Consider the following 26,671-nt stretch of genomic DNA (forward strand, 5'->3'; position numbering starts at 1 on the left):
TACAATGATTAAATATTTATTATAATTTATTATTTTTATTTTATTTTAGTATAATAGTATGAAAGTTATTTTACTATTTGGTATTTTAAAATTAATCGTACTTTTAATTTATTTTTGTATTACATCATTATGTAAAACAATATATAGAATAAACTTAACTAGTTTTAAACCAAAACACTGTTACCAGTAAAATTGCAGTTTTATCTTAGTAGCAATCTTAATAGCGTTTCACAAAAGTTCACAAAAGTAAAAATAAATAAATAAATGACTCAATCAATACAATTATGTGGCTGTTTTATTGATAGAATAAAGTAATTATACATCAATTATTTATTATATAATTCTTTGTTGAGACGTGTAAATTAGATGCTTTGTGTAATTGTATTTGGGTTTAAATGGAGATATTACTGACCTATAATTGGTTAGAAATGATGAGCCTATAAAATAAATAAAATTTCCTATAAAATCTCCAATAAAATAATAAATGTTCTATTCACAGTATATTTTAAAATCAATGGCTCCCAATGTTATAGTTTTCATCACAAAACTTTTTTTTAACTCAGAGAACAACATATAGATAATAAAAGAGAAAAAAAGTCATGAAAGAAAAATACACAAAATGTAGTACATAAATGATTTATATACTGTCAACTGCCATTATACATGTGATTAATGCCACAAAAAATATATATTTTAATTGAATATTTTTATATGATTTCTGCTACAATAAGTGCTCGTCAAAGACTCTTATTTTGAAATTATAATGTTGCGCATGCGCAGTTGGTGTTGTGTACAGCGGCGTGTTCCAGTTTCAGCATGTTTCCGAATCATCGCTGCTGTCACTGTACATGATCTGACATCAACCGGTAAGGTCACGGACACCATTGATTTTTACTGAAAGCAGCTGTGATAGCAGATCCCATAAACATCTTTACTAGTAGAACCGGTTTGAAATGATCGAGGAATGTATTGAATACAGTGTGTGATTTAGTGTGTTGAACCGCAGCACCGGAGGGTCATGAGCTCCAGTCCCGTTTCGGGTTCGGGTTCTCCGGGCCTGAGGAGTCTCTTCAGCCACGGGAAGCTCGAGAACCTCCTCGCGGGTCTGAGCGGAGGCGTGGCGTCCACACTCGTGCTTCACCCCCTGGATCTGGTCAAGATCAGGTTTGCAGGTATGATTTCAAAACCAAAACCGACAGCTAATGACATGTTGATCAGTTTTAAAGGGATAGTTCACCCAAAAATAAAAATCAGCCCATGATTTACTCACCATGAAGTCATCCTAGGTGTGTATGACATTCTTCTTTCAGACGAACACAATCAGAGTTATATTAAAAAATATCCTGGCTCTTCCAAGCTTTATAATGGCAGTGAATGGCTGTTTCTGTTTTGAAGTCCATAAAAGTGCATCTATCCATCATAAAAGTGCATCTATCCATCATAAAAGTGCATCTGTCCATCATAAAAGTGCATCTATCCATCATAAAAGTGCATCTGTCCATCATAAAAGTGCATCTGTCCATCATAAAAGTGCATCTATCCATCATAAAAGTGCATCTGTCCATCATTAAAAGCGCATCTATCCATCATAAAAGCGCATCTATCCATCATAAAAGTGCATCTGTCCATCATAAAAGTGCATCTGTCCATCATTAAAAGCGCATCTATCCATCATAAAAGTGCATCTATCCATCATAAAAGTGCATCTATCCATCATAAAAGCGCATCTATCCATCATAAAAGTGCATCTATCCATCATAAAAGCGCATCTATCCATCATAAAAGTGCATCTGTCCATCATAAAAGTGCATCTGTCCATCATTAAAAGCGCATCTATCCATCATAAAAGTGCATCTATCCATCATAAAAGTGCATCTGTCCATCATAAAAGTGCATCTGTCCATCATTAAAAGCGCATCTATCCATCATAAAAGTGCATCTATCCATCATAAAAGTGCATCTATCCATCATTAAAGTGCATCTGTCCATCATTAAAAGCGCATCTATCCATCATAAAAGTGCATCTGTCCATCATAAAAGTGCATCTATCCATCATAAAAGTGCATCTATCCATCATTAAAGTGCATCTATCCATCATTAAAGTGCATCTATCCATCATTAAAGTGCATCTATCCATCATAAAAGTGCATCTATCCATCATTAAAGTGCATCTATCCATCATAAAAGTGCATCTATCCATCATAAAAGTGCATCTATCCATCATAAAAGTGCATCTATCCATCATTAAAGTGCATCTATCCATCATTAAAGTGCATCTATCCATCATTAAAGTGCATCTATCCATCATTAAAAGTGCATCTGTCCATCATAAAAGTGCATCTATCCATCATAAAAGTGCATTTGTCCATCATAAAAGTGCATCTATCATCATAAAAGTGCATCTATCCATCATAAAAGTGCATCTGTCCATCATAAAAGTGCATCTGTCCATCATAAAAGTGCATCTGTCCATCATTAAAAGCGCATCTATCCATCATAAAAGTGCATCTGTCCATCATAAAAGTGCATCTGTCCATCATAAAAGTGCATCTATCCATCATTAAAGTGCATCTATCCATCATTAAAGTGCATCTATCCATCATTAAAGTGCATCTATCCATCATTAAAGTGCATCTATCCATCATTAAAGTGCATCTATCCATCATTAAAGTGCATCTATCCATCATTAAAGTGCTCCACAGGCTCTTACAGTGTAAGAAAAATATCCAGCCATTCACTGCCATTATAAAGCTTGGAAGAGCCAGGACATTTTTTAATATAACTCTGATTGCATTCGTCTGTCATATTGTCATATACACCTAGGCTGACTTCAGGGTGAGTAAATCATGGGCTAATTTAAATTTTTGGGAGAACTATCCCTTTAAAGCGAACACTTTTACACGACGGTTGCATATGTTCCCCATTGCAGTGAGTGATGGGCTGGACGTGAGACCCAAATACACCGGCATCCTGCACTGCATGAGGAGCATCTATCACCAGGAGGGGCTCCGGGGCCTTTATCAGGGGGTCACCCCCAACATCTGGGGTGCTGGAGCATCATGGGGGCTTTACTTTTTCTTGTATGTATTTATTCTGCATGCATTCATCTTTCATGTATGTATTTATCTTGTATGTATTTTAAAACATTATTGTTGTGTCATATTAAGTGGTCTATTACCAAATCAATTTAAAGGGTCGTGACATGAGAAATCAAATTTGCCTGAATCTTTTGTAGCGCTGGGCAACGATGAATCACATCCAAAATAAAAGTTTGTGTTTACATAAAATATGTGTGTGTACTGTGTATAATTATTTTGTATATATATATATATATATATATATATATATATATAAATAAACACATATGCAAGTTTATTTTTAAGAAATATTTGCATGTATATACTGTATATATATTTATATATAATTTATATTATATAAATATACACATTTTATATATAAATAACACATTTTTCTTAAATATATACATGCAAATCAGAATGAAGGTTGAAAATAATTGTTTTTATGCATATATATATTTGCTTTTTTGTGCAAAAAACTGTATTAACATTATAAGGGAACCTCAAGTATTATTAATAGAATATAATTACAAGAAATATAAAATAAAATAAAAACATGTCACAACCCATTCAAATTTATGATGATAATTTTATAATGAAAGTTAGTAATTTTTGTTGTTTTGTCATTTGTATTATTGTTTTTAAATGTGCCTATATAGTTCTTATTAATTATTATTCCAGTTTTTTTTTACACTAAATGATTTCAGTTAAAATGAATTTCAAGTGAAAGTTTTTTTTAATGGTTTTATTTTTAGTTCATTATAATAACCCTGGTCTGGTATCCATACATATATATATATATATATATATATATATATAATATACTGTTAGATATATGTCTTTAGTAATATAACTTATTCTTATATTCGTAGTTACAATGCGATTAAGGCGCACACCAGAGAGCGGCGACAGAAGGAGCTGAGCGCCACTGAACACTTGCTGTCGGCCGCCGGAGCAGGTCAGGCTCACTCTCACCAGACCACAGGAAATACCAGTATTAATATATGTGCTTAAATCGCAACACTTAACATACACTCACTCACACACTCTCACTCACTCACTCATACACTCACTCTCTCTCATTTATTCACACACTCACTCACTCACACACTCACTCACTCACTCACTCACTCACTCACTCACTCACTCACACACACACACTCACTCACTCACTCACTCACACACACACACACACACACTCACTCACTCACACTCACTCACACACTCACTCACACACTCTCACTCACTCACTCATACACTCACTCTCTCTCATTTATTCACTCACTCACTCACTCACTCACTCACTCACTCACTCACTCACTCACTCACACACACACTCTCACTCACTCACTCACTCACACACTCACTCTCTCTCATTTATTCACACACTCACTCACTCACTCACTCACTCACTCACTCACTCACTCACTCACACACACACACACTCACTCACACACTCACTCTCACTCACTCATACACTCACTCTCTCTCATTTATTCACACACTCACTCACACACTCACACACTCACTCACTCACTCACTCACATACACACACACTCACACACTCACTCACTCACACACACTCACTCTCTCTCATTTACTCACTCACACACTCTCTCACTCACACACACACACATACTCACTCACTCACTCACTCACTCACTCAGTCACACACAAATACTCACAAACACACATAAGTATACTTGCATATATATATAACGAACATTTTTGTTTATGTTCAGGTATCTATATTAAAAACTGTAATCTTCAGTATAGTACAGGAACACAAGTAGAGTTTAACGACACCAGATTAGATTCACGCAGAGTTGCTGAAATGAAATGAACTCTTATTTTAATCGGCGTGTGATTATCAGAGCGATCCATCAGTCCAGCAGTCTCTCATCCGAGATCACACCAGACGCGTCCATTAATATCAGAAAAAGCTTTCCGTGACACCAAGCGGGGTGCAAATCGTTCTGGAGGACACTATAAAATCTAAACTTCAAGAGTGTGTGTGTGTGTGTGTGTCACGGGTTCCTCTAATTGAATTCGACACATCCTTCATTTAAACGAGTCGCTGTGAGACAGCAATGACTCTCTTCATGTGGATCTTGGCTTTATAACCCTAAAACTTTATCCCTAAAATGTACATAAACCCCGGGAACGCGATTTATAGATTATCATGACAGAATATGCTAATCAATGACACATAAATTCATCAACTAACCATTCAGAAATGTCCTGTTGCTTCTACATGTTGTCACTTCTTCTCGAGTCTCTCCATCATTGTCTGACTCCGGTTTGAACATAAAAGCCTAAAAGTTTTAGAAGTTTTCAGTGTGTGTGTGTGTGAGGTAATCAGAGCTTATTACACACACACACACACACACACACACACACACACACACACACACACACACAAGCTCTTGAAGCTCCGCCCACTGTGCCGGGAGCAGCAGCTCATTTGCATTTAAAGGAACACACACAAAACGGTGTGTTTTCGCTCACCCTCAAAAAAGTGACAATTTTAACATGCTATATAAAAATATCTGTGGGGTATTTTGAGCTAAAACTTCACACACACACTCTGGGGACATCAGAGACTCATTTTACATCTGTGAAAAGGGCATTATACCACCACTTTAATATCATAAAAAGCTTTTCATGACACGAAGCGGGGTGCAAATCGATCTGGAGGACGGTATAAAATCTAAACGTTAAGAGTGTGTGTGTGTGTGTGTGTCACGGGTTCCTCTAATTGAATTAGACACATCCTTCATTTAAACGAGTCGCTGTGAGCCAGCAATGATTTTACAACATCTGTCCTTCATTTACTTTATATCCTGTGTGTCTCTGTTAGGGGCGATGACGCTGTGCCTGACCAATCCGATCTGGGTCACCAAGACCCGGCTGGTCCTGCAGTACAGCGCCGACCCGTCCGGGAAGCAGTACGCCGGGATGATGGATGCGCTGAGGAAAATATACCGGCACGAAGGGATCGCAGGACTCTATCGGGTACCACTCTCTCACAGGCTTTCTATACCAGACAAAAGGGAAAAGATGTTCAATTACACCCCAGAGAACATATATCTCAAATTATGTGGATTTTCTTTTCTTTACCTTTTTTGTTGTTTTAGTTTATTGTTATATTATTGTTTCTCTGCGTTTTGTTTTTCTTTTTTTGTCGATATGTGTATTTTGTACAATTTTAAGTATTCCTTCAATAAAATAAGAAAAAGAAAAAAGAAGTAAAGAAAGGGTTTCTAAAGCCCTATTCGGACGGTAATTGTTTCTCATGGGGTGGTACGGTATTTTCAACATTTACAGCGGTAAGTCGGTGATTATATTGCCGTCCGAATCCACAATGTCAGTGTTTTTCTCCCACCACCCGCGTCGGCCGAATTACCTACTGTTTTTTGACGAACACACAAGATACACTATCTTAATTAGATATTAATTACTTGATTTAATTGCCGTCTGAATCCACATCTCTGAGTTTACAAGAAGAGATCACTTTAAAATTCACCCTTTAAGTCCTTTTTGATCACTGCAGGGCACCGTACGAGAACTGTTGCACTTTGCAACCATGTTCGCAATTAATTCGAATGTATTTTAAAGATCTAGTGTAGGCTATCACTGAAAGCTGGAAAGTATTTACAAGAACAATATTTCATCACCGTTTTAAAGATAAAGAGAAGAAAAGCACGTGAACATTTGAAATGGGCCGTTATTATGACAGCAATTATATAGCCTACATTAAAAAAAACAAAAAAAACAAGCAGCTTTGTGTTTTTACCTAATGTTAATAAGAGGATGTATTAAATTATTCCCACATTTTTAAAATGACATCCATCATTTTGAGAGAAATTACAATAAAGACAATTATTATAGTGAGTATAGCTTATTTTTAAACAGGAGATTTAAATAATCAAATAATAAATAGGACATTAGGCTATTTTCCTTTTATTAAGTTAAATATTAATTTATTCTTATTATTCCAAGCAATATGACATAGACAGAGACAATCATCCGTTTGATCACGTGACCAGTGGGTTCGTGGGATCACAAAACTCGCTCCTCCACCGTCAGGAAATCTCCATCCGAATGCATGAGTTTCATCACTGAGGTGCCATGCAGATTTATTATTACGGATGAGAAGCTATTGCCGTGTGAATAGGGCTTTTGGCAGCGTGCAGGAATCAGGATGATGAACCTCCAGCATGAGATCCACTCTGTGCCACTAGGAGGAGCCGTTGCATCAGGAACTCAGAAGCATGGGAATATTTCTGATTGTGCTTCAGTTCACTTCATGCTGTGGGGTTTGTTTGTTTGTTTCATCTAGCCGAGTTAACGCTTGTGATCCCTAGGGATTTGTTCCGGGTTTGTTTGGGACCTCCCATGGTGCACTGCAGTTCATGGCGTACGAAGAGCTGAAGAGAGATTATAATAAATATAGAAACATGCACTCAGATGCTAAACTGGTTAGTATAAGCAATGCACACAAACATCACATTATACAACAATGAACAATTCAAACTGTTTCTGCATTGTTGTCACATGACCTTATCATTTTAAAGAGCAGCTATGATGCTTTTTTTTCATGTTCATCTTTCTTTAGTGTGTAATGTTGATGTTTGAGCATGAAAACATCTATTTATATCAGTGTCAGTGTTTCTGAACTCCTGAAACGCCTCCATTAGTCTTGAGTTTCTTCCGGGAACGAACACGTCACAATATTCCTCATTATAATAATTCATATGCAGAATAAAGGGGCGGGGCCTGGTTGAGTTAGTTAGTAGTGTGTTAAACTGGCGGTTATGGTAAGGGGCGGGGCATTTCCCAAACACACTCGAAGCGCTCGACCAATCACAACACACTGCTCCAGCCGACCAATCAGAGCACAGTGTGCTTTAAGAAGGAGGGGCTTCATAGAGACAGGAAGTAAACAGAGCGTTACTGGCAGACTGGGAAGAGAGGAGCCGCAACAATGGAGAATATGAGGAAAATAATGTTTTTTGAACATTCAAGCATGAAAACATGTTCTAGTAGAGCCTGAAAACAACATCAAGACTTAGTAAAAGGCATAATAGATCCCCTTTAAGTGGTATTATGCTAAACAGCCACATTTATCAGTGCAGTAATGGGGTTTGTAGAAACTACACACTGTATTTTGTGCTCTATTTTCTCTCCAGAATCCATTAGAATACATTACTATGGCAGCTTTGTCCAAAATATTCGCAGTGGCAACGACGTACCCGTATCAGGTGGTGCGAGCGCGTCTGCAGGATCAGCACAACACGTATGATGGACTGGTGGATGTCGTCCGGAGAACGTGGAGGTAAAGCCTGGGATTCACATGCACTCCAGCACAACATATATATATAATGGATATAAATGACTAAAAGAAAATGAAAAAAACTTCACATTTATGCTTTTGAACTACATTAACACAATCGGTAACACTTTATAATAAAGTTCATTAGTTAACTACCTTAGTTAACATGAACTGAGAATGAACAATACTTCTTCAGCATTTATCAACCTTAGTTAATATTCATTTCAACATTTACTAATACGATACAATCAAAGGTATTTGTTAACATTAGTAAATGTACCGTGAACTAACATGAACAAACAATGAACAGATGTATTTTTATTAACTAACTTTAACAAAGATTAATAAATACATTAACAAACGGATATGTTGTACATTGTTAGTACTAATGTTAACTAATGAACATTTTTGTAAAGTGTTACCACACAAGTGTTTATACACCACAGTGTTTATGTCTTCGAAAAGATTCTCTTCAGCTGCATTTATTTGAGTAAAAATACAGTAAAACAGTGAAATATTATTCCAGTGTAAATCATCAGTTTTCTATGTGAATATATAGTAAAGTGTAATTTACTCCTGTGATCAAAGCTGAATTTTCAGCATCATTACTCCAGTCTTCAGTGTCACATGATCCTTCAGAAATCACTCTAATATCAGTTTGGTGAAGTTTGACATTGTTTTCTGGTAGAATGTAGTTTTCCTGTAATATGTGTGTGTTTGCTCAGAAACGAGGGTGTATTGGGCTTCTACAAAGGCATGGTGCCAAACCTGATCCGGGTCACTCCGGCCTGCTGCATAACCTTTGTGGTTTATGAGAACGTTTCCCGATTCCTCCTGGACCGGCACCAGTGAACGACCGGACCCGAACCGGACCCGAACCGGACCTGGGATGGGTCGTCCCGTCAGCGACAGTGTTTGGCGTCCACAGACATAAAGAAATGAATAAAACAACCAGAAAAACCTCTCTGGAAAACTGAACTGCATGATGCCACAGAGTCAAAGTGTAACGCGTGTCGTCACTCCTCCAGAAACTGCAGCTGGTGTGACATTATGCTGAATATGGACATGATGGATTGATTATGTACATTTTTTTAAGTGGCTGTAAGTTATATTCTCTTAAAGGTTGTTTATTTCATCTAATTAAAAAAGTGTCAAAAACAAACCAGGTTTAAACTTTTAATCTTTAAATTCTTACATATACACACACAAAAAACTCCAGTGTTAAATTAACAGTCCTCAGAGTTTGAGTCCACACTCAAGAGTGTTAACTCTGAAGCAGTGTTAGTTAATTAGGGAGATAATTAATTAAGTGATTAATTGAGTGATGATTGAGCATTAGTGATGAACACCTGATGTTAACAAGCAGAATCACTGAAGGAACGGGTCATCATTATGGTGATCAGTGTTTAGTTGGGCTCTTGTCTAGAAAAAAAGCAGTTTAAAGGGGTGGTTGATTATGATTCCACTTTTCTAACTTAAGTTAGTGTGTAATGTTACTGTTTGAGCATAAACAACATCTGCAAAGTTACAACGCTCAAAGTTCAAAGCAAAGGGAGATATTTGCTTTTAAAGAAATCGCTTTTTAAGGACTACAACAAACGGCTGGTAGAGACTACACCACATTCCTCCCGGGTTAGTGACATCACCAACCCTAAAATTTACATAAACCCCGCCCCCGGGAATGCGATTTATAGATAATCATGACAGAATATGCTAATCAAAGGTTAGACGATAACTCCACATAAGCACATAAATTCATCAACTAACCATTCAGAAATGTCCTGTTGCTTCTACATGTTGTCACTTCTTCTCGAGTCTCTCCATCATTGTCTGACTGCGGTTTGAACATAAACATTGTTATTTTCAGTGCATGTCTATGTGAGGTAAAAGGACACAAGGTGTTGAAGCTCCGCCCTCTGTGCCGGGAGCAGCAGCTCATTTGCATTTAAAGGGACAGACACAAAAACGGTGTGTTTTCGCTCACCCTCAAAAAGTGACAACTTTAACATGCTATATAAAAATATCTGTGGGGTATTTTGAGCTAAAACTTCACATACACACTGGGGACATCAGAGACTTATTTTACATCTTGTGAAAAGGGCATTATACCTCCCCTTTAAACATTTTAAAGTCAAGGGTAAAGAGTTGAACACTGATCACCATAATGGCGACTCTGTCCTTCAGTGATTCTGCTTATTATTATCAGGTGTCTTCACTAATGGTCAATCATCACTCAATCACTTAATTATCTCAGTATCTTTAACACTGCTTCAGATTTATCACTCTTGACTGTGGAGTTAACTAAACTCTTCAAAAAACTCGTTTTAATTTAACACTGGGGTTTTTGCTGTATAGCCCCTTTAATATGCTTTATCTTTATACAGTTTCACAATTAATATCTGTGAATCAATTCAAGCTGCTTCAAAGAATCAAGCCATTTCAGAGCAAATATGTATTGAGAATAGTGCTGAAAAGCCGAGACATTACAGTTTGGTCATATTGCCCAGTCCTGATGGTAATTCATCAGTGAACATCAATGTTTTATGTGTAAATCTGTTCCATCATTGTTGTATCGCTGGCCAAACCTCAGGCTTCATTCCTCAAACCACAAGCGCACAGATTTACTGAATCTGACATTTTCTGGCTCATTCCTGACATTTCTGTTAATGAGTGCAAATTCATGGCCTTAAAATGTGTTATGCTCATCGGTTAATAACCAGCGCTCTCTGAAGAACATGCACCCAATGTTAGGAATTCTTTAAAAACTTTATTGACATTTAAAAAATTATCCAACATAATGTGTTCAGAGTTTTGCAGTGCCTGTCCAGACTCAGACTGTTCAATACGAGACTCGCATCGGTTGGTTTGAAGAGTCTGGGCCTCATTTATTAAACGTGCAGGTTCGAGTAAAGCAATCGGATGTCGATTGGTGCTTTTTTTAATATATGTTAATGACATTAATTAGATCGGAGACACTTCAGCTGCGCAATTTCATTCAAGAAGATAATTTGCAATTTATAGATGTGACATCTGGAAGATGTTTTCTGTCCGTATCGTTCTGTGAATCACACGTACACACATTTGAGAATTGATTTTCAGTGCAACGTTTTATAAACGAGGCCGAGATGATGTGATTGTGTGAATGTCACTGCAATTATCAAACAAAATATCTAATCATGTGACGTCTGCAGAAGTGATGCAGGAGCGTTTCACAGAAAGCCACAGTCGTTCAGTAGATGTTTGGTTGGATGTCATTCAGATATTGTGAGAAACAGTAAAGAGTTTGAAGACGGACTGAACGGACAGAAGACGCAGTAACGCTGATGATGATGATGATGATGATGAAGAGTTTCAGACGCTCAGAGGAAGCTCTTCTTTGATCACCCGAGACACTGGTGTGTGTGTGTGTGTGTGTGTGTGTGTATGTGTGTGATGATGATGAAGAGTTTCAGACGCTCAGAGGAAGCTCTTCTATGATCACCCGAGACACTGGTGTGTGTGTGAGTGTGTGTGTGTGTGTGATGATGATGATGATGATGATGAAGAGTTTCAGACGCTCAGAGGAAGCTCTTCTATGATCACCCGAGACACAGATGTGTGTGTGTGTGTGTGATGATGATGATGATGATGAAGAGTTTCAGACGCTCAGAGGAAGCTCTTCTATGATCACCCGAGACACTGGTGTGTGTGTGAGTGTGTGTGTGTGTGTGTGATGATGATGATGAAGAGTTTCAGACGCTCAGAGGAAGCTCTTCTATGATCACCCGAGACACAGATGTGTGTGTGTGTGTGTGTGTGTGTGTGTGTGTGTGTGTGTGTGTGTGTGATGATGATGATGATGAAGAGTTTCAGACGCTCAGAGGAAGCTCTTCTATGATCACCCGAGACACAGATGTGTGTGTGTGTGTGTGTGTGTGTGTGATGATGATGATGATGATGATGAAGAGTTTCAGACGCTCAGAGGAAGCTCTTCTATGATCACCCGAGACACAGATGTGTGTGTGTGTGTGTGTGTGTGTGTGTGTGTGATGATGATGATGATGATGAAGAGTTTCAGACGCTCAGAGGAAGCTCTTCTATGATCACCCGAGACACAGATGTGTGTGTGTGTGTGTGTGTGTGTGTGATGATGATGATGATGATGATGAAGAGTTTCAGACGCTCAGAGGAAGCTCTTCTATGATCACCCGAGACACAGAGTTCCACCCAGTAGAAGCGTCTCCGTGAGGATAATCTCCACACGTTCCCACCCACACCGCAACATCCACCAGGCCTTTCCCGACTCCTCCACACACACCTTCCACTGAAACCAGCACACACAGTTGAGTTAGACTGGGACGCTGATGACCAGGACTTTATATTAATACTGTCAATAGACAGAAATGATGACATATTCACCATGTTCTTAGGGGAAAAAAACTTTGTACACATTTTAGCAATTTTTAAATGTTTGATGGGAGTTTTTACACGGCACCCCTGCTCTCGCCAGACGGCACCCCACCCCTGCTCTCGCCAGAAGGCACCCCACCCCTGCTCTCGCCAGAAGGCACCCCGGTTGGGAAACGCTGGTCTAGATGGCCTAATATCTCTATATGGAGCAAATGAGCTGTTCCGCTGGGTCCTAAAGCCAGTTTTACTTCACTGTGCATTCAGATACATATTATAAAATAATTTTTTGGTAAAGTTTTAGCATTTTTAGTTAGAATTTTTAGCATTTTTAGGTTTTTCTACGTATACTGACGCATTCCATTCATTCCTAAGGGGGTCAAATTGACCAGTGAGTGAAGGATGTGTTACTATTTTAAATTTCAACCACAAAACTCCTCGAATCCATTAAACAGTGTATTAGTGGTTCATGTGCGACAAAAGTCCTGGGGTCTTGGACCCTGATGAACACTCAATAAAAAAAAATTATCTAAAATATTTTCCGGGTCAAAATGACCCGAGGGAAGGATGAGGTTAAAGTAAGACACTAAACAGAGATAAACGAGAGGTTTCCAGATATCTGCTGTAATTAATCCATACAGAGCCATAAAACCCTTTCATTGAGTGTTTTAGCTATCATGCATCACTTATATTACGCGGCTCATTCTACACAAGGCTTCGTGTTCCTCTTTAACGTAATGTCATTATCGTGAAATAAACCCAAACTTCTCGTATCATCCTGATCCTGAAGGGCTTTATTCGGCAGGGATGACCTCATTACATATTTAAAATATTATTTTACAAATAAAAATAAAACTCAGTGGCTCAAACAGGTTAAACTGCATTTCACCACAATATTAGAATTTAGATCTTATTAATGTAAATAATTAATATTCAGTATTTAATTAAGAACATTTAAGTCCTGACAATTGTTGTAAAAAATAATACTCTATACAATAAATTATATAGTATTGTTTTTTCACATTATACAAAAAAACAAACAAACTGTCAAGTAAATAATGTCACAATGGAGAAAGATTTAATGCTAGATGACAGACATTTTCTCCATTCAAAATTTAATTTCATCTTTATCTCTTTTTATTTTAATACTGTACTTGACAGGCTTATATCAGGCACCTATTATGTCTTTATTCAACACATTTTCCATTATTAAACATACACACAAAAAAAAGGTTTCCCCAGATTATGCATCACTCTTATTACAAAGATTTTATTAATTTCCCGCCTACTAAAAGTAAAGGATTTCAGAAATCTCTCAAAAGGACAAGCAGAAGTAAATGTCTTGTCTTTCCAGCACAATATTAATCTATGCAATTAATCCATCTAATGTGTCTGATCAAATCTTACAAATCTTGCAAAAATGTACTTTAAAAATCCACAGTTTTGTAGAACGTCATAACAGAACTTTCACACCAAAAATTATAACTATAACGATAACTATATTAGTGCCCACACATGTCGTTCTGGGTTACACTTTATTTTAAGGTGTCATTGTTACAGTGTAATTATATATTTAAGTACTGAGTAATATTAAGCAACTATATGTACTTACTATAGGGTTAGGGTGGGATTAGGATTTGTTTGAGGGTTAATTGCATGTACTTATGCATAATTTACTGTTATTACTATGGTAAGTACATGTAACATGTAACAAAGACACTGTAAAATAAAGTGTTGCCAAATAAAGTGTTACCTCGTTCTGTTTGTTATATATTTTTACAATCCTGCTTTAAAGAGCTTGAACATTTAAGCACCACTGCTGACAACATCAATTCTGATTGGCTGTCAGTTATTATTCTTCATCCGCAGGAAAACATCGTTATGAAAGTGATTCCAACCACATCATTTCTCTCTGTCGTCATCATTATAGTGTGATTTTTAGACCGTTACGGTTATGGTTATGGTGGGGTTCAGAGGTCACTGACCTGACGTGGTTCTGTGGATGTTGATGGTGCTGTTGAACTCTGGGCTTCCCTGATCCAGGTAAATGATGGACTCCACAGGTAATGGAGACACACATTCGGCCCCGTTGAAGGTGAAGTACCAGCGCTGGCAACACGCCGTCTTACACTTGAGCCTGAGCGAACCGCTGAACAACACACGCAGAGCGCTGGCCACTCGCTGCTTCGTGAACGTGCACTCCTGAGGAGGAAGAGGAGGAAGAGGAGGATGAAGAAACCAGACATATACTGGAGAAAACACTCCTGAGGAGGAAGAGGAGGATGAAGAAACCAGACATATACTGGAGAAAACACTCCTGAGGAGGAAGAGGAGGATGAAGATACCAGACATATACTGGAGAAAACACTCCTGAGGAGGAAGAGGAGGATGAAGATACCAGACATACACTGGAGAAAACACTCCTGAGGAGGAAGAGGAGGATGAAGATACCAGACAAATACTGGAGAAAACACTCCTGAGGAGGAAGAGGAGGATGAAGAAACAAGACATATACTGGAGAAAACACTCCTGAGGAGGAAGAGGAGGATGAAGATACCAGACATATACTGGAGAAAACACTCCTGAGGAGGAAGAGGAGGATGAAGAAACCAGACATATACTGGAGAAAACACTCCTGAGGAGGAAGAGGAGGATGAAGATACCAGACATATACTGGAGAAAACACTCCTGAGGAGGAAGAGGAGGATGAAGAAACCAGACATATACTGGAGAAAACACTCCTGAGGAGGAAGAGGAGGATGAAGATACCAGACATATACTGGAGAAAACACTCCTGAGGAGGAAGAGGAGGATGAAGAAACAAGACATATACTGGAGAAAACACTCCTGAGGAGGAAGAGGAGGATGAAGATACCAGACATACACTGGAGAAAACACTCCTGAGGAGGAAGAGGAGGATGAAGATACCAGACATATACTGGAGAAAACACTCCTGAGGAGGAAGAGGAGGATGAAGAAACCAGACATATACTGGAGAAAACACTCCTGAGGAGGAAGAGGAGGATGAAGATACCAGACATATACTGGAGAAAACACTCCTGAGGAGGAAGAGGAGGATGAAGAAACCAGACATATACTGGAGAAAACACTCCTGAGGAGGAAGAGGAGGATGAAGAAACCAGACATATACTGGAGAAAACACTCCTGAGGAGAAAGAGGAGGAAGAGGAGGATGAAGATACCAGACATATACTGGAGAAAACACTCCTGAGGAGGAAGAGGAGGAAGAGGAGGATGAAGAAACCAGACATATACTGGAGAAAACACTCCTGAGGAGGAAGAGGAGGATGAAGATACCAGACATACACTGGAGAAAACACTCCTGAGGAGGAAGAGGAGGATGAAGATACCAGACAAATACTGGAGAAAACACTCCTGAGGAGGAAGAGGAGGATGAAGATACCAGACAAATACTGGAGAAAACACTCCTGAGGAGGAAGAGGAGGAAGAGGAGGATGAAGATACCAGACAAATACTGGAGAAAACACTCCTGAGGAGGAAGAGGAGGATGAAGATACCAGACAAATACTGGAGAAAACACTCCTGAGGAGGAAGAGGAGGATGAAGATACCAGACAAATACTGGAGAAAACACTCCTGAGGAGGAAGAGGAGGATGAAGATACCAGACAAATACTGGAGAAAACACTCCTGAGGAGGAAGAGGAGGAAGAGGAGGATGAAGATACCAGACAAATACTGGAGAAAACACTCCTGAGGAGGAAGAGGAGGATGAAGATACCAGACAAATACTGGAGAAAACACTCCTGAGGAGGAAGAGGAGGATGAAGATACCAGACAAATACTGGAGAAAACACTCCTGAGGAGGAAGAGGAGGATGAAGATACCAGACAAATACTGGAGAAAACACTCCTGAGGAGGAAGAGGAGGATGAAGATACCAGACATACACTGGAGAAAACACTCCTGAGGAGGAAGAGGAGGATGAAGATACCAGACAAATACTGGAGAAAACACTCCTGAGGAGGAAGAGGAGGAAGAGGAGGATGAAGATACCAGACATATACTGGAGAAAACACTCCTGAGGAGGAAGAGGAGGTCGGATCTCTTACTGTGATTTTCCCCAGGTCGATGCCGTAGTTGAGTGCATTCCAGGCGCACTGCTTATAGTTGGGTTTCCACGGCTCCTCGAACCTCTCCGTCACACACTCCCCCTTCTGTCCTCTCGCCCCGTCTCGCCCCGGGACACCCGGAGTGCCTGGGATCCCGTTCACTCCTGGGTTCCCATCTCTTCCCGGGGGGCCGGTGGGACCCTGGGGGCAGCTGGAGAACTGCAACACACAGGATTCAACAGCTGAACTCCAGTCAGTGTAAAGCATCAGGAGTGAGTCTGACTGATGAGAAAAACATGCAGTGGCTGAAACTCTTTTGCACAGTGTTACTAAAGAGCATGGAGAGGAAACTGGAGCATAAAGACACACTCATTCATCCATTCAGGCTGTAAAACGCATGTTAATTCATGCTAGCAACGTGCTAAAACATGTTAACATGCTAATTCATGCTAGCAATGTGTTAAAACATGCTAGCAACATGCTAATTCATGCTAACAATGTATTAAAACAAGCTAACAACATGCTAATTCATGCTAACAACATGTTAAAACATGTTAACATGCTAATTCATGTTAACATGCTAGTTCATGCTAACAATGTGTTAAAACATGCTAGCAGCATGCTAAAACATGTTAACATGCTAATTCTTGTTAACATGCTAATTCATGCTAGCATGCTAATTCATGCTAACATGCTAATTCATGCTAGCAATGCGTTAAAACATGTTAGCAACATACTAACTCATGCTAACAAAATGTTAAAACGTTAACATGCTTATTCATGCTGAAAATGTGTTAAAACATGTTAGCAACATGCTAATTCATGTTAGCAACATGCTAAAACGTTAACATGCTTATTCATGCTGAAAATTGCTAGCAACATGCTAATTAATGCTAGGATCATGTTAGCAACATGCTAATTTGTGCTATAAACAGGTTAGCAAAAGCCTAATTCATGCTAACAATGTACTAAAACATGTTAGCAACATGTTAATTCATGTTAGCAACAAGTTCAAAAATGATAAGATCATATTAGCAACATTATAAAACATGCTAGCAATGTGCTAAAACATGCTAAGATTATGTTAGCAACATGATAAAACATGGTACGATCATGATAGCAATGTACTTAAACATGTTAACATGGTTATTCATTCTGGCAAAGTTAAATATGTTAGCAAAACATGCTAATTCATGCTAGCAACATGATAAAAATGCTAGCAACATGCTTATTCATGCCAGCAAATGCTAAATAATGTTAACAAAATGCCAAATCATGCTAGCCACATGCTAAATCATGCAAACAAATTCCAATTCATGCTAGAAACATGTTAATTCATGCTAGCACCGTACTAAATCCTGCTAGCAACATGCTAATTCATTCTAGCAACATGTTAATTTATTCTAGCAACATGCTAAGTTATGTTAACAATTTATGTTATGTGATTCATTCTAGCAATGTATTAAAACATGGAGATGGACTCATCTTTCCATTCAGGCTGTAAAATGCGCAGGTCATTATTATTGAGATTCATTAAATGCTTCCTTCTCTGATTACACACAGTTGTTCACAGAGTCTCAGATAAACGGGCATTCAGTGACGCACCACCCACACAGTATGGCAACCTTAAACAAGCAAACCTGCCTTGATTTAATCTTTGTATAGAAGCAACAAGAATTGTGTTCAACTATTAATGCATGATAGTGTTTCAGTATAGACAAGAAAGACACTTACTGTGTATTAAAGGCCCATTTATACACTGTAAAAACATCTCAACTCATTATGTTGACTTGACAAAGCCATCAGTTTAAGCTTAAATCAGTTTATATCTCCTGGAGCTTAGCAGCTAGCTTAGAACATGGTAGCATCATAGACAGTATATAAACTGGACACAGCGACCCCATAGGTTTCAACAGAGAAAAGTGAAGCAAATTAGAAGCTCTCACTTCCTGATGGCTGAGCGACTGCGCAGACTCACACTCACACTGAGCTTGCCGACGTAGATGTGACGTGAGCAACCTGTCTGTCTTCTAGTAGCTGTGCCAAGAGAAATCTGAATCATTCCCTTCCGAAACTCACAGAGACGGAGAGTGTGAGTAGGAGCTGTCCATGAGCTGGAGCAGGAGCAACTTTTGCTAAGTATTCTGATTAATTATTTTGTCATTTTGCCTCCACGTCCCCCCGATTGCCCGCGAGCTTCTCCTCCTGTCCATACGATAATCTCTCTACTGTGCGACAGAGAGTCGCGTGGTTATGACGCAATCGTTAGCCTATTTTTACAAAAACTGCTTCTACTGGGCCATAATGTAAGATACAAGGTAATGGAGCCTTTTATACATTGTCGTGTTTCTTTAGAAATAAATAATGGACAAATGGAGTCTTTAAACGCCTCAGATGTAAAGTTATTCGCTGTCAAAGTGACACCAAAATGAATGGGAGTCAATGGAATGCTAACAGCAGGTGGGGGTCCGCTAGCCAATGGCGGCCCCCGGGGAAGCTTCAAATTTTTACGAAGCATTGGCCCCCTGCTTAGAACATGTTAGCATACAGTGGCAAGGAAAACTAATATTACCGCGCTCCGAGAGCCCTCTAGTGGTCGGGAGCATTTCCATTGTGTTGTGGCTTTATTTCATTGTGTTGTGGCTTTTGTGTTGTGGCTTTATTTTGTTGTGTTGTGGCTTTATATCGTTGTGTTGTGGCTTTATTTCGTTGTGTTGTGACTTTATATCGTTGTGGCTTTATATCGTTGTGTTGTGGCTTTATATCGTTGTGGCTTTATATCGTTGTGTTGTGGCTTTATATCGTTGTGTTGTGGCTTTATATCGTTGTGGCTTTATATCGTTGTGTTGTGGCTTTATATCGTTGTGTTGTGGCTTTATTTCGTTGTGTTGTGACTTTATATCGTTGTGGCTTTATATCGTTGTGTTGTGGCTTTATATCGTTGTGGCTTTATATCGTTGTGTTGTGGCTTTATTTCGTTGTGTTGTGGCTTTATATCGTTGTGGCTTTATATCGTTGTGTTGTGGCTTTATATCGTTGTGGCTTTATATCGTTGTGTTGTGGCTTTATATCGTTGTGTTGTGGCTTTATTTATATCGTTGTGTTGTGGCTTTATATCGTTGTGTTGTGGCTTTATTTATATCGTTGTGTTGTGGCTTTATATCGTTGTGTTGTGGCTTTATATCGTTGTGTTGTGACTTTATTTCGATGTGTTGTGGCTTTATTTCGTTGTGTTGTGGCTTTATTTCGATGTGTTGTGGCTTTATTTCGATGTGTTGTGGCTTTATATCGTTGTGTTGTGACTTTCGTTGTGTTGTGGCTTTATTTCGATGTGTTGTGGCTTTATTTCGATGTGTTGTGGCTTTATATCGTTGTGTTGTGACTTTCGTTGTGTTGTGGCTTCATTTCATTGTGTCGTGGCTCTATTTCGATGTGTTGTGGCTTTATATTGTTGTGTTGTGGCTTTATATCGTTGTGTTGTGACTTTCGTTGTGTTGTGGCTTCATTTCATTGTGTCGTGGCTTTATTTCGATGTGTTGTGGCTTTATATCGTTGTGTTGTGGCTTTATATCGTTGTGTTGTGGCTTTATTTCGATGTGTTGTGGCTTTATTTCATTGTGTTGTGGCTTTATATCGTTGTGTTGTGGCTTTATTTCGTTGTGTTGTGGCTTTATTTCATTGTGTCGTGGCTTTATTTCGATGTGTTGTGGCTTTATATCGTTGTGTTGTGGCTTTATATCGTTGTGTTGTGACTTTATTTCATTGTGTTGTGGCTTCATTTCATTGTGTCGTGGCTTTATTTCGATGTGTTGTGGCTTTATATCGTTGTGTTGTGGCTTTATATCGTTGTGTTGTGACTTTCGTTGTGTTGTGGCTTTATTTCGATGTGTTGTGGCTTTATATCATTGTGTTGTGACTTTCGTTGTGTTGTGGCTTTATTTCATTGTGTTGTGGCTTTATTTCGATGTGTTGTGGCTTTATATCGTTGTGTTGTGGCTTTATTTCGTTGTGTTGTGGCTTTATTTCGATGTGTTGTGGCTTTATTTCATTGTGTTGTGGCTTTATATCGTTGTGTTGTGGCTTTATTTCATTGTGTTGTGGCTTTATATCGTTGTGTTGTGGCTTTATTTCATTGTGTCGTTGCTTTATTTCGATGTGTTGTGGCTTTATATCGTTGTGTTGTGGCTTTATATCGTTGTGTTGTGGCTTTATATCGTTGTGTTGTGGCTTTATTTCGTTGTGTTGTGGCTTTATTTCATTGTGTCGTGGCTTTATTTCGATGTGTTGTGGCTTTATATCGTTGTGTTGTGGCTTTATATCGTTGTGTTGTGGCTTTATTTCGTTGTGTTGTGGCTTCATTTCATTGTGTCGTGGCTTTATTTCGATGTGTTGTGGCTTTATATCGTTGTGTTGTGGCTTTATATCGTTGTGTTGTGACTTTCGTTGTGTTGTGGCTTTATTTCGATGTGTTGTGGCTTTATATCGTTGTGTTGTGACTTTCGTTGTGTTGTGGCTTTATTTCATTGTGTTGTGGCTTTATATCGTTGTGTTGTGGCTTTATTTCATTGTGTTGTGGCTTTATATCGTTGTGTTGTGGCTTTATTTCATTGTGTCGTGGCTTTATTTCGATGTGTTGTGGCTTTATATCGTTGTGTTGTGGCTTTATATCGTTGTGTTGTGGCTTTATATCGTTGTGTTGTGGCTTTATTTCGTTGTGTTGTGGCTTTATTTCATTGTGTCGTGGCTTTATTTCGATGTGTTGTGGCTTTATATCGTTGTGTTGTGGCTTTATATCGTTGTGTTGTGGCTTTATTTCGTTGTGTTGTGGCTTCATTTCATTGTGTCGTGGCTTTATTTCGATGTGTTGTGGCTTTATATCGTTGTGTTGTGGCTTTATATCGTTGTGTTGTGACTTTCGTTGTGTTGTGGCTTTATTTCGATGTGTTGTGGCTTTATATCGTTGTGTTGTGACTTTCGTTGTGTTGTGGCTTTATTTCATTGTGTTGTGGCTTTATTTCATTGTGTTGTGGCTTTATATCGTTGTTTTGTGGCTTTATTTCGTTGTGTTGTGGCTTTATTTCGATGTGTTGTGGCTTTATTTCATTGTGTTGTGGCTTTATATCGTTGTGTTGTGGCTTTATTTCGTTGTGTTGTGACTTTCGTTGTGTTGTGGCTTTATTTCATTGTGTTGTGGCTTTATTTCATTGTGTTGTGGCTTTATATCGTTGTGTTGTGGCTTTATTTCGATGTGTTGTGGCTTTATATCGTTGTGTTGTGGCTTTATATCGTTGTGTTGTGGCTTTATTTCGATGTGTTGTGGCTTTATATCGTTGTGTTGTGCACTACTGGGCCACCGTAGGATGGGCTGGTTTAGTCACGCAGACCTGGCAACCCTCATTCAACAGTTTAATAGATAAAAGCCACTGACACTCAAAATATAGGTTATAATAATGCTGTTTTGCATGCAACGTTTGATCTCCAATACCAAAAAACGACTTGTGTGCAAAAAAATGCATTTTAATGAAGAGTCGCTCAGGGGGTGTAGAGTAATGAAAATGCCACTGATAGATAAGAAACCTATAGCCGAAATGCAAAGTGGAACAACCAGCGCTCTCTACGACCATGCAGAAAATAACAATAAGAACACTGTAATAAACGCATAATAGGCCATTTAGAGTCTTGTGCAAATGTTGGTGCATTAGCGAGGCAGTGACGAACCACACATTTACATGTGAATGTAAGACTCGAATATGAAGCGCTGTGACCGTGCCAGGAGCGCAGGAGGTCTGCCGTCACCCGAGTCTCCTGCAAGAGTAATCAGTGTGCCTGCGAGCGGAGAGCCGTGGAAATAAGGGCCCTTAAACAGGCAATAAATCTCCCGATACAGGCCACGGGCCAGCCACCGAGAATATCCATATTCATAAGCTTGCAGTGCCAGGCCACGTTCAGCGCGTTTGGCTCCGCTGTGTTTTATTGACGGAACACACCTGAGCTTTCCACACACACACACACACACACACACACACACTCTCTGAATGAGAAACTCACCCTCCGTATAATCTACCCACCGCTCCGTGTTTCATTACAGTGATGAATCGAGAGGGATGGTTATTAAAGCTGATACTATCATTTACAATAAAACACAGTTTGGTGATCGAGTCGCTCTGATCCAGGAGGGAAGATCCCGTTTCCCCAGTTCGTGATCAATAGTTGTGCTTGGAGTCGATTTCTCTGATAATAACGCAATGAAACATGACAAATTGTGCGACATCATTTTTTGGCCAGAAATCATGAACGCATGCAAAAACAAGAGCTCCTCTGAAATATTAATAACTGATTATGTGTAGTTAACGTGCAGTAGGCTATGCTTTTTGTTTTTCTATGCAGCTTTGTACAGTAAAACCTGAAAAAAATCATTTTGTCAGATGAATACCAGCATCAAGTTTAGTGTTTTGTTCGCCACTCATATTTAAAATATTAAAAAATGTATAAAATATAGTCCTCATATTTTTGAGGGTTTGATCAAACTTGTATAGGTCATTAAAAATGAATATCTAAAATATCATATCTCTTTCTAATTTCTTATAATATCTTAAAACTGAAATATAAAATAAAAGCTAATTAATAAATACTATGATAGTATATGAATTATATTAAAATAACACAGAAATGGACTCTATGCGAATGCTTGGCCAGAGTTTTGCAAGTCAAAATGAAATGCCATAAAAGTGGAGAAAGTTGTTACATTTTCCTAAAGTACACACTTTATGAAAATGTAACAACTTTCTGCAGTTATGCAGTTCACATTATTCCAAAGTTTTTTTTTGAAATAATACTTTATAATATATTATTTTCTTTGGAATAATGTGAACGGATGAATCATTCACAATAACACCAAGAACTTACAATAAAAACGAAATTAATATAAATACACAATTACTTAAATAACATCTATTCTGCTTTTTCCATGTTTCCATTGTAGTCTTGAGTTTCTTCCGGGAACGAACACGTCACAATATTCCTCATTATAATAATTCATAGGCAGACTAAAGGGGCGGGGCCTGGTTGAGTTAGTTAGTAGTGTGTTAAACTGCCGGTTATGGGAAGGGGAGACCAGCCGACCAATCAGAGCACAGTGTGCTTTCAGAAGGAGGGGCTTAGACAGGAGTGCCAGTGCCTAGAATGGATATATATATATACTTGCATTCTGTTATGAATTGTAGTTAGACATATTCTACATCTCAACAAAGCATGAAATACTTGGATAGCGTATGTTTCAGGCCTTCGTTTAATCAGTCTTAAACGAATAACTGTGTGTCCGCTGGGTCTGTTGCAGCTTGAGAACTGGGATATCAGGAACACACTGGTTATATCTGGACTATTCACAGTTCAACTTTGTTACTTGCTAATAAAAATGCAGATGGTTCCACTGGCAAGATTGTTGAATTGAATTATGCAAAAGATGAATATCAAATTTGTCTTGAATTGTACCTCGGGAGATTTAGAAGCAATCAAGGGATGAAATGAGGAGAAGAATTTTAAGCAGATAACATCTGTAATTTAGCTGACTTTGATGATGATGTCTATGGAATACTAGTGAACTGCATATTCAAAAATATAATGTGAAACTAAACGTATTATGCAGTGATAACCACTTCAATATGCTGCTTTTGTCACATGAACTCATCATATTAGCATTTTGGTGATTTTGGTGCATTTGTAAATCAAATTAAGTACAAATACATAAAACTTTAGTTAGAGTCGGCATGAAACAGAAGTTTTCTCTATAGTGTCGTATATCGAGTGAAACGCTTCTGGAACAAGAACAAATGTGGGCGGGGCTTGATTGTATTTGTGGGGAATTGATTGGATGGTTGTGGTTTGCTATTGGCTGATCTCATGTGAGTGACAGGTTATAGCTCCGCCCTCATCATCAGAGAAGAGAAGAGATGCTGCAAGAGGAACTTATTCTCATTCAAGATCACCAGAAACATGAATTTAACACGATAATGATGATGTGCACCTATAAATCATTTAGAGCAAACAACACAATGCATTGTGGGATTCAATACTCCACGCTGGACCCTACACTGGCAAATGTAGATCATATTATGTGTGCATACAGAAAATGTTAACTATATGCAAAGTTTCCAGTATGCATATTTCAGAAACACACTGGTTTCTGTCGATGAAAACTGAGTTTCCCACTGGAGAGTTTCCATCACGTCATTAGTTTCTGCACACTCTTTAGAAGCGGTTAAACAGCGTTTCACATCGTTTTTTAGGAGTCAATGCAATGTCAGCGCTTGGTTAACTGCTCCCTGCGACTCGGTTTCTTCTCGCATCTGCAAAAATGAGTCTGGCATAGTTCAATATTGGCAAAGGCTTTAGTCAATAAGAAAAACTTGCACTGTCTGCAGGAAATCAGTTCTAATATAGATTCCTTAAAGAGAGAATCCGGTAATCACCTTACAGTCACTCAGACTTACACTGAAGATCTGATGAACTCTGTCAGTCAATGAAGCCAAGAGAAACTCAAACACTTTACTTAAAGCCTTTATGCGTAATGCACTATAAAAGTATTTTAATGCATTAATTATGCCTCGTAATGCACCTATGAATAATTGTAACCACAGTTATAATATCTATTACTTGAATACACCTTTAGAAAGTATAATGCATTAAAACAAACAACCAGTTTCAGATGCAACAAGGAATCTGCAAATAATGCATTTTAACTTTGGTTACAATTATGAAAAGATATAATGCTTAATATATGTATATCCTTTATGTATATGCATATACATGAAGGCTTGAAGTAAAGTGTTACTGATAAAGCTTCTTATTTGTAAGAAAAAGCACAGATGAGATCTCTTTATCTCATTTGTTTTTCTTAGAAAATGAAGAAAATGTAAGACTTACTGCTTCTCAAAGGTTGAAGAAATCTTAAACTGTGCAAATAAAGTTTGCAATCTAAAGTCAGTGATCTCAAACTTTTTTCCAAGAACGAATGATCCGAGCTGAAAAACATCTTCATTAAGTGAAATTTAATTGAGTCTCCGGAGAGAAACCTGTGAGTTTCCTTTGGGTTTAAATGCATTGCATAAATACACAAAAATCACTACTTATTTTGCCCATGTTTTAGAAGCAATTAATACAATAAATCCTTAAAGTCTTACTTTCTCCATGTAGTCGACATCCTTCTGGCGCAGTCCTCTGGATTTTAATTTCTCTGCTTCATAACATGTAAATAATAAGAAGGAGACGATCAACACTGGAGTGATGAAGAGTCCCATATCTGAGCGCTTACAGAGGGTTTCTCACATTCTCACATCTGTAGAGCTCAGGACTGAGAGAGAGAGAGAGAGAGAGAGAGAGAGAGAGGGTTTCTCACATTCTCACATCTGTAGAGCTCAGGACTGAGAGAGAGAGAGAGAGAGAGAGAGAGAGAGAGACTGAGAGAGAGAGAGGGTTTCTCACATTCTCACATCTGTAGAGCTCAGGACTGAGAGAGAGAGAGAGAGAGAGAGAGAGAGACTGAGAGAGAGAGAGGGTTTCTCACATTCTCACATCTGTAGAGCTCAGGACTGAGAGAGAGAGAGAGAGAGAGAGAGAGAGAGACTGAGAGAGAGAGAGGGTTTCTCACATTCTCACATCTGTAGAGCTCAGGACTGAGAGAGAGAGAGAGAGAGAGCCCCACTCTATTTAACATCTATATAAATGAATTAGCCAAAGCATTAAATAACTCCACTGCCCCCGGCCCAACCCTGACGGACTCAGAGGT

The 26,671-nt window shown here is 38.5% G+C and overlaps 2 protein-coding genes across 2 annotated transcripts; one reads left to right on the forward strand and one right to left on the reverse strand.

Moving 5' to 3' along the window:
• Nucleotides 1-774: 774 nt before the first annotated feature.
• slc25a32b (solute carrier family 25 member 32b) lies at nt 775-9,574 on the forward strand. The gene is made up of 8 exons (XM_084088948.1): nt 775-866; nt 1,007-1,172; nt 2,930-3,080; nt 3,950-4,035; nt 5,938-6,092; nt 7,445-7,558; nt 8,270-8,415; nt 9,138-9,574. Exons 2-8 carry the CDS (start codon nt 1,019-1,021, stop codon nt 9,262-9,264), a joined length of 933 nt encoding a protein of 310 aa, XP_083945074.1. The 5' UTR covers nt 775-866; nt 1,007-1,018; the 3' UTR covers nt 9,265-9,574.
• Nucleotides 9,575-11,157: 1,583 nt separating this feature from the next.
• Nucleotides 11,158-26,205, reverse strand: cthrc1b (collagen triple helix repeat containing 1b). The gene is made up of 4 exons (XM_084088943.1): nt 26,067-26,205; nt 16,888-17,106; nt 14,784-15,000; nt 11,158-12,715 (listed from the first exon to the last, which is right to left on the reverse strand). The coding sequence occupies exons 1-4, from the start codon at nt 26,181-26,183 to the stop codon at nt 12,567-12,569; spliced, it is 702 nt and encodes a 233-aa protein (XP_083945069.1). The 5' UTR covers nt 26,184-26,205; the 3' UTR covers nt 11,158-12,566.
• Nucleotides 26,206-26,671: the final 466 nt, after the last annotated feature.

This window comes from Abramis brama (genome assembly GCF_963993115.1).
Source record: "Abramis brama genome assembly, chromosome: 17".
Lineage (NCBI taxonomy): Eukaryota > Metazoa > Chordata > Actinopteri > Cypriniformes > Leuciscidae > Abramis > Abramis brama.